The following is a 19455-nucleotide window of genomic DNA, read 5'->3' as shown; positions in this document are numbered from 1 at the left end:
CTCTCGTAGATTTGTTTTCATTTTCTTCAGCTTTAATTTGAATTTGCATATCAGTAATTGATGGTATGTTCCACAGTCTGCCCCTGGTCTTGTCTTCACTGATGTTTAATAGTAATAGTTAATTTAAATACATTTGACTTGGCATATATAAAATATTTGAATCTTAAAATGAGGTCAATATAAAACAAATTATTAACAATATATTTCACATTCTTTTTTGGGGGTAACAAGTCTTTAAAATCCAATGTATATTTTACACTTATAGCACAGCTTAATTTGGGCTAGCCAAATTTCAAGTGTTCAGTTCAGCAGCTCCATATTGGACAGCACAGGATCTCTATGTTCCTCTCCATGTGTAAACTTCATATGATTTTATAGAATATGACCACAAAAGTGGAAAGCTGTATAAATATGTGAAAATTGGAAAATTATTCAGCTTTGAGAACAATAATATATGTTTGTCTTATAGGGTAAAGTACAAAAAAAAACAAGAATTGGAAACATTTACATTGAAGGAATGTTTCAGAAGGAACAAAAAAATATATACAGCAAACAAATTATTGACTGACCAAACATGTGTGTGTTTGACTAAAGAAATGAGACCTAGAACAATTTTTTTTTTTTTTGGGGGGGGGGACGTCAAAATGCATTGCAAAATTATTCCTTTTTAAGAATATTTATTCTGTAAAAATATATGTCTACTATTGTACAAGTAAATGGAAATCCTTCCCCTAGATATCAGTTAAAATTAGAGAGAAATAAGCATAGAGAGATAATTCTGGACAAAGAAGTAGCTTTCATTAAAGATTGGTGCAACAGCAAGCAGTGTTTCATTCTGTTGTGCGTATGGTAGCTATGAGTTGGAATTGACTGGTCAACATCTAACAACAACCAAGGCTCTCAACCCTATTACACAGAATTATCTTGAAAACATTGTTTTAAACATGAGGAATTCACCTTATTTAGTGAGATCCTTATTAAGTGGCTCTGGGGTGTCACCAGGGCATCAGTTTGCTTAACGTGCAGCCCATGTTGAGGAACATTAGATTAGATGACTTCTGCAGAAACTTTCGAAGTCCCTCTCTGCTATGAACAAATGTGTCCCTCGGAAGATAAGGTGAAATCCTGACCCCTGTACCTGTGAATTCGACCTTGTTTGGAAATAGGTTCTTCCTTTAAAGATACTATCAGTTAAGCTAATGAGGTAATATAGAAGTGGGATGGATTCTAATCTTTCATAAGTGGAATTTTATAAAAGGAGAGAACAGAATTACAGCAGAAAGACACTACAAGATGAGGAGACATCTGTAAGCCAAGGAATGCCAAGAAACACCTGGGACTACCAGAAGCTAAAAAGGATAAGGAAGGATCTTCTAGCCTTCAGAACTAGGAGATAACAAATTTCTGTTCTTAAAACCTTGTGTGCAATACAAGGAAACTAAAACACCCTCATATGAGAGGGGCCTCAAAAACTTCATGAACAAATTTCATTGTCTTTTAACTCATTTTCCACAAAATTTTTGAACCCTCCCCTAACCCTTAGTCAGTCTTTACCATTTACTCAATACTTCCCATGGATCAGACAAGCTATCTCCTGCACAGGCTCTGCTCTGCCTGAGTTCAGGCACTGGGCATGGCTCCCCTGCTTCTGGAGGTATGTGAACCCAAGAAGATAGCCTGCACTATGCTACACAAACAGTGTACAGAGAACTGTGTTCATGCTTTCTGACTCTACCACGTCCACTGGGAGACAGATGGTAAGTGCCAGAGAATATGCCAATATACAATTGTCAATCATATATAAATATGACACCACAATGTTTTGGAGAAAACAGACAATTTCAGCTTACACAAAGAAACAAAACAGAGTGCCTCAAATAAGTGATCAAAATGCAAAGTCAGAAAATATAACACCAGAAATTATATTGGAGCTACCTGATAAGGAATCTAAAAGAATACAAAGTTAACTTCAACCACTTAAAAAATGATAGAGAAAACTGCAGATGAAATCAAGGAAAACATGGACAAAACATTAGAGGAATTCAGGAAAGAGGCAAAATCAATTTTTAAAAAATGTGAACCATTCAAAAACAACAATCAGAGTCAGAAGATTAACACTAATACATCAGAAATCCATATGACACTGAAAGGTCAAAGAAATAGAATTGAGTCAATGGAAAGCCAAATTACTGAGCTTGAAGGCAAATTTCTCAATATTCATCTACCAGAGGAGCAATTAGAAGAAAATAACAAAAATAAGTCTGAAAGAAACATAAGATTTATGTGGACCACTATCAAGAGGAAGAACTTGTGTGTGATAGTAATTCTAGAATAGATTGTGGCAAAGCAAACCGATAAGGAATATTGTCCAAGAGTTGTTGAAAGAAAACTTCCTAACATCATGAAAGGTGAGAAGACAGATATTCCAGAAACTGAATGAACTCCAAAAAGTATAGACCCCTCAAAAAAAAAAAAACACTAAGATATAATATAATCAAAGTTTTCAAAACCAAAGACAAGGAAAGATTTCTGAGAGCAGCTCAGAAAAAATAGAAAATTACCTACAAAGGATAACTAATAAGAATAAAAATAAGAACTAATAAGACTAAATTCTGATTTCTCAGCAGAAACTATGTGGCCAAGAAGACAATGGAATGACGTATATAAAACTCTTAAAGAAAAAATTGCCATGTAGAAATCATATCCAGCAAAACTGTCCATCAAACATGACAGCAAAAGTGGGTCATTTTCCCAATGAAATCTATTGATATAATGCAATCCAAATCCAGATTCCAACATTCTTTAATGGCATGGCAAAACTAATTACTAACTTTATCTGGGAAGGAAAGAGACTTCAGATAAACAAAGCAATATTAAAAAAAGAAGAGAGTCGGAGGCCTCTCACTTCTTGATTTCAAAATCTACTACACAACCATAGTAGTCAAAAGAATGTGATACTGGTACAATGAAAGGCACATAGATTAATGGAAAAAATTGAGAATCCAGAAATATATCTATCCATCTATGCTCAGTTTACCTTTGACAAGGAACAAAACACATTAAATGAGGAAGAAGTAGTCTCTTCAAAAAATGGTGCCAGCAGAATTAAAAGGCTGATGATTGAGCCCACCCAGGGGTGCTCATTGATTTGGAGACCTGACACTGTAGGTTCAGCACTGGACTGTTAACCACAAGATTGGAGGGTCATACCCACCAACTGATCCTTGGAAACTCTTATACAGGGTCACTATGAGTCAAAACCAATTCAGTGGCAACTAACAACAACATCGTCAATTGATCTTCAATAAAGGCCCAAAATGCATTAAGTGGGAAAGAGGTATCTCTTCAACAAAAGTTGCTGGCAAAATTGGAAGTCCATTTTCAGAAAAATGAAGCAAGACCCATATCTCAGGCCATATATAAAAATGAATTCAACATGGATTAAAGACCTAAATTTATAGTCTAGGACTATAAAGATCATCACTGAAAAAATAAGGGCAAAATTAGGGGCTCTGATACATTAAATACACTATTAGACATAACTGAAACACACACAAACAGAAGACAAAATAGATGACGGGACCTACTAAAAATGAGACACTAAAGTGCATCAAAAGATTTCATTAAAAGAGCCAAAAAAGAAAAAACCCAGTCTGGGAAAAAAAATGTTTGGCAATGACATGTCAGACAAAGAACTGCTCTCTAAAATTTATAGAATATTTGAATGTCTCAACAAAAAGATGAAAAATAATCTAATTTTAAAATGGGCAGAGGCCATGAACAGACACTTCACCAAAGAGACCAACAAGCATATGAACAAATGCTCAAGATCATTAGCCATTGTTGTTGTTGTTGTTGTTGTTGTTAGGTGCCATAGAGTTGGTGCCGACTCATAGCGACCTTATGCATAGCAGAACGCAACACTGCCTAATCCTGGGCTAACCTCACTATTGTTGCCACGTGTGAGCCCATTGATGCTGCCACTTGACTAATCCATCTTGCTGGGGGTCTTCCTCTTTTACTGTGACCCTCTATCTTACCAAACATGATATCCTTCTCCAGTGACTGGCCCCTCCTGACAATATGTCCAAAGTATGAGAGACAAGTTTGGCCATCTTGGCCTCCAAGGAGCACTCTGACTGCACTTCTTCCAACACAGATATGTTTGGCAGCCCATGGCACTTTCAATATTGTCCTCCAAAACCATAACTCAAAAGCATCAATTCTTCTATGGTCTTCCTTATTGACTGTCCAACTTTCACATGCATATGAGGTTATTGAAAATTAGCCATTAGAAATATGCAAATCAAAACAACAATGAGATATCATCTTGCTTCCACATTAATAGTAAAGTTCAAGAAAACAACAAATACTGGTGAGGTGTGGAGAGACTGAGATTTTTTTATACTTCTGGTGAGATTTCCATCACTGTGGAAAATGGTATGCACTTTCTTAAAAAGTTGAAAATAGAAATGTTGTATGACCCAGCAATCCCTTTATTTGGTACATGTCTTCAAGAAATAAAAACCATGACAAGAATAGATATATGTATACCATGTTCTTTGCAGCATCATCCACAATAGCAAAAAGGAGAAAACTTAAAGGCCCATAGTCAGAATAATAGTTAAACAAACTTTGGTGCATACACGCAGTGGAATACTAAGGGACGCAGAAGAATAATAATGAATCTGCAAAACACCTCACAACATGGAAGACATTATGCTGAGTGAAATTAGCCAATCACAGGGCAAATATTTCAGGAGACCACAGTTGTAAAAATCAAGATAAGGCTTTTTTGATAAAATAAACATTCTATGATAGTTAGGGGTAGATCAGGGAAGGGAAATTATTCAAAGGATAGAGAGTAAATACATATTAACATGGGACAGGGCAGACAATATACAATAAGAGGGAGGCTGGCAGAGGAAACATGACGGTAGTAGGAGATACAGGGAGAAATGCAATAGTTAAAGTGAATACAGGTAAATACTGTTAACTGATGGTATATTAAGGGGATTGCAATCATTGTAATGAAGCAAACAATGTGATTTATTGAATGCAAAACTGATGATCTGCTCTGTAAACCTTCAACTCAATTCACATTAAAACATTTAAAAAATATATTAGGTCACCTTCTGACAAACAGAAATGGAAAGAATTTGTAAAAAGCAGACCAACCTTAAAAAATACACTAAAGGAAGTTCTTTGGACAGAGAAGCAACAACAGTGGAAAACCTGAGACTAACATACATGACAATATCACCTAGACTCAATCCATATATAGAAGTATGCAAAGGAAAACAGTCCTATAATACTGAAAATAGAAAACACAAGATACAGTCTCAACAAACAGATACTATAAAGTCAAAAGAGGGACTCATGTAGTTGCAGAACTCCTAAATGAAAAGAAAACCAAATAGAATTCAAGAAAAGAAATAATAAAATATACTTAACTGTAACTCTAAAAACTAGACCAAGCCTTACACCTGCCCCTACCCCTAGCCCAACCCTTACCCTTAACACTAACCTTACTGCTAACCATAAACCTAATAATAAACGTAGGCCTAGGCCTAGCCTGGAGTCCTGGTATGGAGCTAAAGGATAATGCACTGGACTGCAAGGTCTGTTTGAACCACAAGGTTGATGGTTCAAACTCAGCAACCATGCCTCAGAAACCCTATACTGGGTTGCTACAAATCAGAACCAACACAACAGCACTTAAACACAACAACAGGCCTAGCCTAGATCAAGTCATAGTGCCAACCCTAACCCTCACTCTTTATTCCTACCCACCACCACCTTCCCCCGAAATTGTGCATTATGAAAGATAATTCATTCTAAATTTCAGCTATCAAGAGACTACACCATTCTTATTAGTATCACTTGGCATAGTAATGCATTAGAAGTCTCTCTAGGAACATTCCCGAGAAATGACCAAATTAAATAATTCAGTCAAATCCTTCTGAAACATCTACTACACACAAAAAAACTCACTGTGTGCCAATCCTAAATAGTATTAGACCTGGAAAAGTGACAATGATAAATGTTTCATGAAAGAAACCCCGAGAAAAGCAGAAGTTGAGTGAGTAGCAAAAACATTTGCGGAATTTACAAATGAGCCATGAAGATAAAATAGAATTGCATTCTAATTGTTAATATATTACAGAGGAAAATAAATACATGTGTATTTAAAAGAGAAAGCTATAAAAAGTCAACACCTACTTTTTGGTCCCAAAAATCTTAAAATAATTGAGAGTATATTTCTTACTTGCTGTCAATGAGCACTTCAGATTGCCGATTATTCACTTGATTATCACTCTTGTGACGAAACTGAAAAACCAAAGCAGTTGAGAGAAAACATATTAAAATCATTTTTTGTCAGCATAATCAGGGACACCACTGGAAATACTCGGTGTTTATCCCTCTGGACAATATTGCCTTCAATCCAAGATGAATACAGTTTATACTCAACTTGAACCCAATTCCATGTGTTCTAACCCTGACCAAGACCATTCTCATTATACCTCATTCTCTGTGTCAGCATTGGAACAAGTCTAGGCAAATGTTCTTCCAGTTCTCACACATTTTTAGTTGCTTCTAAAAAGACAGTATGCTCCTGACTCTGCCACATGGCTCCAGAGAGAACCATATATTAATTTTGATGTCTTTAACAAGGATGGGGCATCCATTTCTCTCACATATGTACTCAATACTTCTTTGGAACATCGCTCATTCTGTTTTATGGATTCCTTTGAAGTCAAGAAATTACTTGTAACAACATGTATTTTTATTCCCCAGAAGTTCTAATTGCTAACAGTGATCTTATGAAATGCTGAGCATTTAAAACAGAAATCAAATGCAATACTGAACCACATTTGAAGTGGATTTGTGTTTTTAAGCCTAAGTAATCTTATTGCTTATTGTATAATTCCAGTAATGTAAATATCTTAAATAGTAGGACCTTCTACTAGACTCATAAATTAGCAGCCATTCAAATAAGACTTCCTACATGAGTTGTCAAAATCAGATAGTAGTAAGTTAAAGTAGAAGTCAGGTGTTATTTCAGCAAACTAACCTAAATACATGAACAGAAGTAGTATCAGCAGACCTGAGACTTTTATTTCATAAGTTGTAATCACCAGGACCTAAAGAGCCCTGATTGTTGTTGTTTGTTGTTTAGTGACGTCGAGTCGGTTCTGACCCATAGTGACCCTGTATAGGGTTTCCAAGGAGCAGCTGGTGAGCTTGAACCACCCACCTTGCAGTTCAAACCAACTTTGCAGTCCATCGCATTAGCCCACAGCACCACCCTGATAGTGTAGTAGGTTATGAGCTGGACTGTTAACTGCAAGGTCAGTAGGTTGAATCTACCAGAAGCTTTCTACTCCTGTAAAGATTTATAGCCTCGGTAATCTTTAAAACCTATAAAAGGGTTGTTATAGGTGGAAACTTACTCAGTGGCATACAACCACCAGGCCACCAATCACCCCAGGACTATGCCCTTTCCTTTTTTATATAAATTTAAATTTTATTTTAAAAACATACACAAAGTGCTTCAACCTGCTCTTCCCATTTTCTGCACCCTTTCCAAATCCATACCAATCTTTCCATTATCTGAAGTCTTGTAAAAGGAGACCCGGTGGTGCAAAGATGAAACTCTTAGAAGCTAAACCAAAGGTTGGAGGTTCAAAATTACCAGCGACTCTATGGGGAATAGTTCTGGGAGCTGCTTCTATAAAAATTCAGCCTAGGAAACCTCTGGGGCAGTTCTACTCTATTCTATACGGTCACTATGAGTCCAAATCAACTCAATGGCACTCAACAACAACAACAACATGCCTGGTACATAAAGCACAGAGAATGTTAGGTCTACGCTCATGGATATTACAAAAAGAAAGAAAGAAAACAAGGATATTTAGATTTTGTTAACATGAAAATAGTTAATAATATTGGTTGAGAAGTAAAATTATGTCACTATTTCCATTAACATTCAGACTCCTCCCCACCAAATAGAACAAGAGAAAGGAAAACACTAGTTTATTTGAGTGCATGGTTTGGTGGGATGCTGGATATTTCTCTGTTCCTCCATATCCACATCCGATCCTTCTCCACTCTGCCTGTGTCCTGTGGTCTTTGCTCTCTGGCTCCTGGTTGAGCTTGGCCAATAGGTAGCACTGGCAAACAAAACAAAACAAAAACCAGAAAGCCAAAAGAAACCCCCATTGGTGTCAAGCAAACTTCAAGGAAGGCTCCAAATCGGGTAATTATTTTTTCTTTTCTTCTTCAAACCCAGAAGCAGAATTGCCATTCATATTTCAATCCCAGAAGCTTAAATACGATTTCTTATCCACGCCCTGTGTAAATGATCCCTTTATTATCAAACTTGGATTGAAAATACCATGACTTGAGTCATATCTATATCTAACCTAAAAACAGTCCCTGAAATTGACCTTCATACATTACACACAAAAAACACAAAGCTAATTTTTTTAAAAAATTGACCAGTCCATTCACTGAGCTTCAACATGAGGCCACTAGACCTTTGCACAAGCTTTGCTAAGAGGTCTTGATATTAGAGCATATGGAGTCTAAAGGGACAATGGTAGTCTTGGATCCAAGTGGCTCTTCTTGTCAATTTCTACTCTAGAAAGAGACATGAAGTCTTATAAGGGACTTGTTCCAGAACAGGAGAGGAACAGAAGAATAGCATTTATTGTGTGCCCACTGTGAATCAGGCTCTGTGTCGGGTGTTTTACATGGTACTACTAGGAAAATTAAGTAGAGAAATTAAGCAGCTTGCTTCATGCCACATTACTAGTACAAGGTAGATGTCTTTCTCCAAAGTCCACATTGTTGTTTTTTACCTTTTTACTCAATGAAATACAAATATAATAAATAAGACCTTCAAATCCAATATGAAACACTAATGCGTCTAAATGAATACTGTCTTCTTAAAAGACCAGATAACATGAAGAAACCACATATTTGCTTCAAATATGCCACTGCTTGAATCATTGTTGGAATTTTCTCTCCTAGAATTAATTTTGGAATACTTAGCCCATTCTTTGCAATATCCTTCATCTGAGCATGGAGCGCTTCATCCTTTGAAAAGGCATGAAGCGGTATCTTATGTTTAGAAATATATAAAAGGTACTCTTAGAAATCAGGTTTGTGATTGATCTGATAAAGAATTTTTGTTTTAAAAGACAGGTGAACGTGAGCTTGTGAGATTGACTTGTTTCTGCATTTTGTAAACTGACCAAGGGGACAATTCTATAAAAGGAGTTCTCAAAATACCTCAAACAATGACAAACTCACAAGTAGATTCCTGGAATATTCAATGTTAAAGTGGCATTATGCAACAGTTGGATAAGGTCCTGCGTGTTTACTAAAATCCAGCTTCAAAAGTGCACCATGCAACAATAGATTCAACATGCACCATGAAATAAGTCAGACATTTTATCAAGAACAAAGAGAGATATGTCCTATATATCCTACAGATATATGGGACATGAAGACATATGCCATGTTGTTATTGACTTCAAGTCAGCTCCAACTCATGATAATCTTATGTAGCATAACAAAATATTGCAAATAAATTGCATCACATTGTTGATTTATCAAATAAAATGTACATAAAATAGCTATAAGAAAGAGTCATATGAACAAACTTGGTAAGTACAAATCTATCTCATTTTCTACTCTTAACAGGTCTGGGTTCCTAATATCCTGATTATCCTTAAGAAGCCTTCTTTAATTCTTTCTCTCATACCCTCATCAATAATCACTGAAGTGCATCTCTCTCTTACCACAACAACACTTGGTTTTTCTCTTATTACCCTTATAAAACATTGTCTCATAATACTATTACTTGTGAATGTGTCTAATTGCGCCCTACTTGATTTTAACTTGAATTTTTATTTTTTTTAAAAAAACAAAATTCAGTGTCTATTTTTCATTTTTTCATTCTCCACATAACTTAGCACAAAAAGGCATCCCTAAGTAGACTGTGACAAATTATAGGTGCATATTGTGAACACTAGAGAAAATGCATACACACACATAAGTAAATCTATTAAACCAAAAATAAAGACAAAATAGAAGCACAAAAAATACTTTACTGACCCAAAAGGAGGCTGAAAATGAAACAAAGAATAGGCAAGGCATATAGAAAGAAAGTAACAAGAGGGTTGAATTAAACTTAAAAATAGTAACAGTCAAACTAAATGTAAATAGTCTAAACATTCCAATTATAAGGCAGAGGTGGCCAGATTTGATTTTTATAAATTGTGACACAACTATATGGTACCTCCAAGAAATCTACTTTAAATAAAAGATGCAGTGGTGGTGGTAGGCCATGGTGTCAGTTCTGACCCATAGCAGCCCTACATAGCATTTCCAAGGCTGCAAATCTTTACAGGAGCAAAAAGCCTCATCTTTCTCCCATGGAATAGCTGGTAGTTTCCAACTGTTGACCTTGAGGTTAGCAGCCCAACTTGTAACCATTATGCTACCAGAGCTCCTTTAAATAAAAGATGCAGATAAGTAAAAAATAAACAACAAACGATATGTGTATGAAGCTTGGAGGAGATACCTGGGCTGGGAATATAAGCATGTAATCATTGTCCTACAGATAGTGGAGTGTGGGACACACACAATCACAGAGTGAGTGTATAACTAGTCTAGATTCAGAATATTTGTTCTCCCCAAGGCTGTGTTTCAAATCTTCAAATTTGAATACCCTCACTGGGGTATGCAGTCTTCAAAGCTCTCTACTGACTTATATTTTAATTGTTTATATTAGTTGCTTGAGACCTACTAGTATTTGATTTTGTCAACTCCTGATTATAATGAGCACAGGATGTGAATGGGCCTAATAGCTAACAACTCCCCAAACCTATGAAAAAGACAAATATAAGATAAACAATAATTCGCTGGGCTGAAACAGATTTGTGTTCTAATTCTGGTCTTATCACTAATTGACTTTGTGATCATGAGCAAATCATTCACTTTTTACAGGCTTTAATTTCCTCATCTGTAAAATGAAGGGGTGAGACTAACTATTTAAGAGTCCTTGCTTTTAGCTTAAACATGCTCGGGATCTACAACCCCTGTATTAATCTTCAAACAATTAGCAAAACGGTTTTATGGTATTGAACAAAAAAGCTTCATTCAAAAACTTCTAGCAGAGTTCAACTTTCTATTACTAAGGAACCCCAAATGAAATTGAGACTTCAGCGATATTCAAGAGCAAATACTCACATAGTCATCTGTGGCATCTTTGACAGCTGTCATGGTTATCACTAGAACCAAAGGCACAATGGTGGTAAACCAGGTCAAGGAGGAGATTTCTGGAATCAGCTGAAACAAGCATTTTAATAGCTTAGCGCTTTTAAAATGATAAGATAGCTTCCATAATCAACCATTTAATTTTGTAAGACCCGGCAGAAATTAATGGAGTTTTATTTACTCAATTGTACAAAATGACTTTTTAACAATGCAAATGCTTGCATTCAGCTGCAAGACATGCAGAATAGAAACATAATTGAACCAATTTTCAGGTTATATAGCAAAAAGTAACACTTTTATTGCAAGTTGAAAAATAAGCTTCTTAAAATCTTTCACAGATGATGATGTTAAACATCCTTTATCTTAGCTTGCCACCTCAACTTCTAACATTTCACCAATTCTTCTTTGCATCAAATCCAAACAAGAGATACTTTGAATATTTAAATTATGCTAATCACTGTGCTACGTACTTTACTTTCATTATACCACATAATTTGATCCTCAGAAAAGTTCGTTAAGTTGGATTTTTTACCAGGATTACTTTGTACAAATTCACAGGATTTTTATTACTCGTAAATAGCACCCTCCATACACAATGTTGAGCACATTGTGAATGGTGCCCAAGAGGCCAGAAATGCTGTGACCCTGGGCATCATTTACAAATGAAGTAACTAACAAGTTAAGCATTTGGCCAAGAACACACACTTCTAAAACTTGAACACAGGTCTGTTGGACTTTTATACCTGCTTCTCTACACCTGTGCCTTAAAATCATCTAAGAGAAATATAGTGACAGTTGACAGCTCTCTTGAACAAGTGGTTTTCAAAAGAGGTTCTATTTGAAACTTCTTTAAAGGCAACAAAGCAGAGAAGTGTTTGGTAGAAATGGGCAGTGTATGGAGATCAGGCTCCACCCAAACAGCTCTAAACTAAATCAGTTTTATATAATAGCTTTCACCTAAGTTTTTTTTGTTTTGTTTTGTTTTTTTTTAATAAACTCATAAGCTCTCAGGTAGCAGCAAAAGCATTGGGCTGGTAGGAAGAACTGAATTCTAGCCCCGGTTACGTCATTCACTTGAGATAAAAACTTTACACATCACCTAATCTCTAAGTCTTATTTCTTCCTCAATAAAGAAAGGAGTTTGGATTAAATCATCCCAAAGATTCCTTCCAGATATAAACATCCTGACAAGAGCTTTTGACCATAAATAAGAGGAATGAACTCACAATTCTGGAATGGTATGAAGAAACCAAAAGCAATTTCTTGGGGATAAATGAGTAAGAAAGAATCTTACATTCTAGGAGTCTTCAAGCATACATTCCTTGTTTTTCTGTCTATTCAGCATTCAGTTCGTATCAATTATAGGTATGACTTAGCCTCTTTAAAATCAGACACATGATGTATGATGTGGACATTGTGGAAACACAATAGTAAAATCTTGTGGGGCCTATTTCCAGTCATGTTAGTTGCCACTGCTGTTTCTGCTGCTGTGGTAGCCACCAGGGCTGCTGGTGGAGGTTGGAGAACTGAGTGGCAAAGACAGGAAGGAAGTGAGGAGAGAGTGGAACACGCCCAGTGCTCACTGCTCTGCCCACCTAAGCGTGAGAAACAGTCAGACAAATCCCAACAGCCCATGCCCAAAGCCTCATTTGCCTGCAACTCACCCATGGCCAGTGCTGCAAGAGTCCCAGTTAGGGGTCTTTAAAATTATTAGGGGAAAATACTAAACAAAGGGAGTACTGCCTCTCTTTAAAACAAAACAAACCTTATGGGACCAGGGACCATGTGGTCATCAGATATTAAAGGAGACACGCCTGAGTACTCATATTTTCCTTAGGAAATGTAATTTTGGTGGCATGATCTGTCTCTTGTCCAGGTTTAGACATGTGATCTAAGTCAAGCTAGTCATTGCATCAATACACTGTGGTTCCTTTAGGGATTCGAGTGTGGTTGAGTCTGAGCAATCCCAGGACTACTGCTGGAGTAGCAGTCCTTGTTCCGTGTGTGTGTGTGTGTGTGTGTGCGCGCGCGCGCTTTTCTTTCTCACCTCCTCTCTCTCATGTTGGAGCTGCAGTTAGAAAGATGGGTCTGAAGTTGCCAAAAGACCTGAAGGTAGAGTGGACCTCCCTATAAGTGAGGTCAACATGAAGGAAGGCAGCAAGAGAAGGCATTTCCTGAAGACATAATTGACCTATGATCCAGCCACATCAGAACATAAATATGTCCCTAAATATATTCAATTTTTGCTTAATTTAGGTTTCTGGCATTTACAAACAAAGGACTCTTAATGCAAATCATTGTTCAGTTAAAGAAAAATTTGTTCTCAGAATTTTTGATCTACACTGTATACAGCTAATCCATATCTTACCTTCTACAACCAAGTCCAGCACACATTCTGAATGTACCAATTTGTTTCAATTAAATTACTCTGTAAAATAAATACTAGGTAGAAAACTGGATAACATGAAGTTGTGTGTGTATGTGTGAACTTTGATTTGTATTTATGCATTTCTCTTACCCATAATATCATTTAAAAGTAAAATTTCATTTAAGCCCAAATTTTAGTCAAATGGGGATCAAATGAAAGGTTATTATTATCAATTAACCACTCAAAACTGTAAAAATAGTCATCCCTCAGTACAATGGTGTACAGCACACATCATTTATTATATTCAAACATATATAATATCACACACACACATATACATAGGAGTCCTGGTGTGACTCTGTGAGATAACGCACTGCACCACAAAGTCAGTTTGAACCACAAGATCAGCAGTTCAAATTCACCAGCCGCTCCTTGGAGACCCTATACAAGGTCGCTAAGAGTTGGAACCAGCTCGATGGCACTTAACAACAACAACAACAATGTATATATAAAACTGTCATTGTTCTTAGATGAAAATGAAATTTTCCAAATGAATTTCCACAATCCCCTCAGCTGGACTCTGCCTCAATTCGGGCAATCCAGAAGATAAAGAAAGGGGGGAGGCTATAAACAGTCATTATTAGTCTCTTGGTCTGGTTCAAATAAAGTGCAGGGCTGCATTTTAAAATGACCTCGGTGCTGAAAATGATGAATGTACTAGCATTTACCCCTTCCTAGTCCTTCCACATTCGTCAAGAGAAGTGACAATAATAACCTTCAACAACTGATGGATAGTTTTAGCTAATCACAAGCATTTAAACTAAGTAAATTAACTTGCTTTTTCAAATTATATGATACTTTTAGTACACAGATGGTGAAGAAATGCAACCTAAAAAATAAATTACCTGTAAAATCAGAAGGAAAAGGAAATAGGCATTCGCCACTCTTTGGAACTGTTCAAACAAATTAATTGGCAAGAAGGTGAGAATGTTGTACTTGCATGTGTGGATACGATTATCCTGAAAAAGAAAGAACATCATGTTAGTTTAGGAAAAGGCATCCCTCATTATCAGAATTAGCCCTAAAATTTACAAGGCTGTGCATGAATTGTGCCAGAGCAAATATGGTAAGCCAGCTACGGAGGAAATTTAAAATTCTGTGTGACCCAAAGTCCACCGTTTTCCCAAGGTGGCATGTTCCTGATACTAACAGAAGTTACTGTTCAGCACCACAAAATAACTCACGACTGAACTACATATCTGTCAGCTGCAGAGAACTGTCCCTGAGATAGTGAATGTCTATATTTCAAAGACTTATGCATTCATTCATTAAGCAGTTACTGCTTGAGCACCTGTTTCCAAGCACTGAGTTGTGTTCTTATAAGATTGTTGTTGCTAAGTGTCATCGAGTCGGTTCTGATCCATAGCGACCCTGTATAGGGTTTCCGAGGAGAGCTTGAACTGCCGACCTTGCAGTTCAAACAGCTTTTCAGTCTGGTGCATTAACCCGCAGCAGCACACCAGGATTCCTCTTATAAGATTAGAAGGTATTTTAAAAAGCATGTGTTCTACCTTCCTGAAGCATGACCCTCTAGATAACTCCAATAAGCAGCCCCTAGTCAATGGCACTTAACAATAACAACAAGTTGGAGGAGAATATTGAAAGTACCATGGACTGCCAAAAGAACAAACAAATCTGTGTTGGAAGAAGTACAGACAGAATACTCCTTAGAAGCCAGGATGGCCAGACTTGGTCTCTCATACTTTGGACATATTATCAGTTGGAACCAGTCCCTGATGAAGGATATTATGTTTGGTTAAGTGGAGGGTCAGCAAAAAAAAGGAAGACCCCCCAAAGTGGCAGCAGCAATGGGCTCAAGCGTAGCAACGATTGTGAGGTTGGTGCAGGACCGGACAGTGTTTTGTTCTGTTGTGCATGGGGTCTTTATGAGTTAGTACTGACTTGACGGCACCTAGCAACAACAACCACAAGGCCTGTCTCCAAGGTGTTGCGTGATGAGAAGCTGACCACTTTGCATGGCAGTCCATTTCCATTTCAGAATGGGAATTGCTAAAAAAAAAGTCTTTATTATGAGAAATCCAAATCCCTCTATAACTTCCTCCCATGTGCTGAATTCCACCCCTAGGCCCCTTGGACCAAGTCTAAGCCCCTTCCATGTTGACATTCTTCAAATACTTGAAGACTATTTATAGTACTCCCCTAAATCTTCTCCAGGAGTCAGACATTTCAAAGTCCCTTAGTCATTCTCCATGACTTTTTTTCTAGATATTTCTTCTTGGTCAGCCTCGGTAGACTCCATCTCAACTTCTCTGCCTATCTCTTAAAATATGATGCCCAAAACCAAGCTCAAACTGCAGATCCGGCTTGTTGAGCCCAAGTATCATTGGGATTTTGAAATACAGTGTCCCAACATTTCATTATCTTTTTTTGGCAACCACAACTCAGTGTTCATTGATATCCCTGAGTCATTTCTAAATAAATCAAGTCTCTCCCCTCCTAAACCTTTACAGATTATTTTTTTAGTATCAATGTACAAATACTTTCATATATTCTTGCTATACCAGCATAATGAAAAGTCTTTTTGAGCTTTAAGGATCATCCAACATATTTACTATGCCTCCCAGCTTTACTTCATCAATAAATCTTTTATCTATTCTTCCAGAGCGGTAGAACAATACATTCAAAAGATAAGACCAAAGAAAGGGAAAAAAAATAAAAGAAAATCTATGGCAAACTTTTAGAGATCTTGCTACAAATTAATGTTAACACATTTTTCATATGTTTGATTTAGACACTTTCTGGTGTGATGCTTTAGGATAAGCACTGAGTTATAAGGTCAGTTTGAACCGCAAGGTCGGCGGTTCAAACCCACCAACCCCTCCTTGGAAAACTAGTATAGGGTTGCTATGAGTCAGAACTGACTCAATGGCACTTAACAACAATAACAACTTCCAAATCTACCTATTTGTCTTTCTATGAGGCTTATTCGCAAGATAACATAAGAGATTTGGGGTGACAGATCATACTGGAATTCATAACAAACATACGCAAAGCATTTCTCTCCACTAGAATTATCTACATTCAGCTAAAGTTACACTTTTATGTGACTTGTTTTAAGTGAATCTACACTAAATCCTAGTAATCACTGTTTCCCTTTTGAAGAAAATTTCAATGATCTGTTATACAAGCATTTTTTAAGATTTCCTGGGAATCAAATTTTCCAGCTCTGTGTGGTAAGATGTGGAAGAGCAAAAAAAGAGGATTTGCCACCTTAGTTGGCCTGATGTATAATAATGTGCTGACATTGATTTGTAAACTGATGGTTAGGATTTTCTTGTGTATTCTCTACTCAAGTAAGGAGTCCTTTGAAGCAATGGTTAAAGCACTTGACTGCTAACAGGAAGACCAGTGGTTTGAACATACCAACTGCTCTTTTGGAGAAAGATGTGGCAGTTTGCTCCCATAAAAATTGCCCAATAGGACAGTTCTACTCTGTTCTATAGTGTCACTAAGACTTGGAATCGACTGGATAACAACAGATTGGTTTTGTTTGTTTTGTTTGTTCCCTCTACTCAAGAGTTAGGCTGGGAAGAAGGAACTTGGAGAAATAATAGCGAAAAGGAAAGCTAAGGAGAAAAAGCAATTAACTAAAAGGATAAAGTATTTCTATTTCTTTTCTATACTTTCCTTCCAAGTTAAAACTAAAATAGAGATTAAGGTTGCAAAATCAACAGATACATAGGCTGGAACAGTCAAAACTATGGCAGGCATTATAAAGGAAACACTCCCACAAAACTGAATTTTATATAGGAGCCATGGATTGAATTGTATCCCCACCCCCCTAAAAAAAATATGTGTCAACTTGGCTGGGTCTGGTTCAGTGGTTTGGCAGTTCTGTAATTACGTAATTTGGCAGTTACGTAACGATGTAATCATCCCCCATGATGTGATCTGATGTGATCAGACAATCAGTTAATAAGGGAACTAGGTGGAATGCAATACTCTTACTCAAATCCAAGTAAGGTCTGAGCTGATACAGGGGGAATGACCCTAAGGTACGGCCTGTATCACCCTTCATCTTGTAAGAGATAAAGAGGAGGGCAGAGGAGGGACCTGACTGCACCAAGAAAGAAGAGCTGGGAGCCAAGCACATCCTTTGGACCAAGGATCTCAATGCTGAGGGAAAGATGGATGTTGAGGCACTTCTTGATCTCCAGGGATCTCCAAGGAACATCAGATCCTCAAATGTTGAAAGGAGACAAGAATCTTCCTACAGCTGACAGAGAGAGGAAGCTTTCCCTAGAACCAGTGTCCAATATTTGGACTTCTGGCCTCCTAAACTGTGAGAGAATGCATTTCTATTTGTTAAACTCATTCACTAGTCATATATCTGTTATAGCAACAATAGATAACTTACATATGTTGTTGTTGTTGAAAACATACATATCTTGTTGATGTTAAATGCCATCAGTCTAGGTCCAACTCTTAGTGACCAGGTATAGCGTTTCTGAGGAACGGCTGGTGGGTCTGAACTGCCAACCTCATAGTTAGCAGTCCATTGTTAATCCTACAATGCCACACCTGGACTCCAACTTATATTTTCTGTTGTTGTTGAGTGCCATTGAGTCAGTTCCAACACACAGCAATCCTGTTTAGGGTTTCTGAAGAGTGGCTGGTGATCTAGAACCATCAACCTTGAGGTTCAAACTGACCTTGCAGTCCAGCACATTAGCCTAGAGTACCACACCAAGACTCATGCTATATTTATTCCTTTGTATTTTGTTGCTGTTGTTACGTTCTGCAGAGTCAGCTCTGATCCATAGCGACCTTGCATAGGGTTGCCAAGGAGCAGCTAGTGAGCTTGAATCACTGACCTTGCGGTTCCAGCAGACTTTGCAGTCTAGCACATTAACCCACAGCACCACACCAGGACCCTAGTCACATCTTATCTGATTAAATTTATACCACACACAAAAACAAGTTTTCCTTTTTGCCATAACAAACTTCCCTTTTCATTCCTCCATTCATCTGTAAAGTACTTGAGAATCTAATATGCACCAGACCCATATTTGCATATTAAGCAGGGAACAACAATGATGTGGAAATTGCAATACAGCTGAAAAGAATGAGCAAGAAGTTGAGAGTATGCATGTGTTAGAGAAGTTTGAGTGCTCTGTGAGAGTAGAACAGAAAGACAGTCCTTAGCCAATGAACTTAAAGGATGACAAAGAAATAGGCCAAGTTGGTAGCATAGTTTAGGCAAAAGGATACTGCCCCATACACACACACACAACCCACTGAGGTTCTGAACATAATGAGCTATAAAAAAAAAAAAAAAAAGAGTGGCAGTTGGAGAATCTATACTCACAATGCTCATTTGGTGCTGAAAGAAGCCAAGCTGAAGTCCATGGCTTTGGTTTGTTACCCAGATGGTCCGGTTAACTAACCCCATGATTATATGTCTAAACCATAAAGTTACAGCAATGCAGGACCAGATAGGCCTTCTTGGAATGGGAATGGGAAGAGCTTGCTCCTGGAAGAGCATCACAGACCACCTGCTCCCTGTAGATAGCTCACTCCCAAAAAGGGGGAAGGCAGAGGTGAACTAACCAGACCCAATTCTTCTTCCAAGGTGGGCACAGTACATGTCCACCTCCACGGGGCAGAATGAGTAGAGGAGTGGAGAAATCAGTGTCTTGCCAGTGGTCAGCCCTGCACCTGTAAGGCAGCACCAGCAGGAACAAAGCATTGCTCCCCTAGCATATTTCACTACATAA

General features: G+C 37.4%; 1 protein-coding gene across 1 annotated transcript in view; it reads right to left on the bottom strand.

Annotated features, from left to right (window-relative positions):
- The window catches only part of ATP8B4 (ATPase, class I, type 8B, member 4), a 266323-nt gene that overhangs the window by 211216 nt on the left and 35652 nt on the right, over window positions 1–19455 (bottom strand). The window contains exons 3-5 of the mRNA XM_006831865.1: window positions 14563–14676; window positions 11263–11361; window positions 6269–6330 (exon numbers count right to left, since the gene is read on the bottom strand). Coding sequence (XP_006831928.1) covers window positions 6269–6330; window positions 11263–11361; window positions 14563–14676 — 275 coding nt within the window. The remainder of the gene's footprint in view (window positions 1–6268; window positions 6331–11262; window positions 11362–14562; window positions 14677–19455) is intronic.

The sequence above is a fragment of the Chrysochloris asiatica genome, unplaced genomic scaffold (genome assembly GCF_000296735.1).
Source record: "Chrysochloris asiatica unplaced genomic scaffold, ChrAsi1.0 scaffold00004, whole genome shotgun sequence".
Taxonomy (NCBI): Eukaryota; Metazoa; Chordata; class Mammalia; order Afrosoricida; family Chrysochloridae; genus Chrysochloris; species Chrysochloris asiatica.
This window is presented reverse-complemented; position numbering and strand designations above follow the sequence as displayed.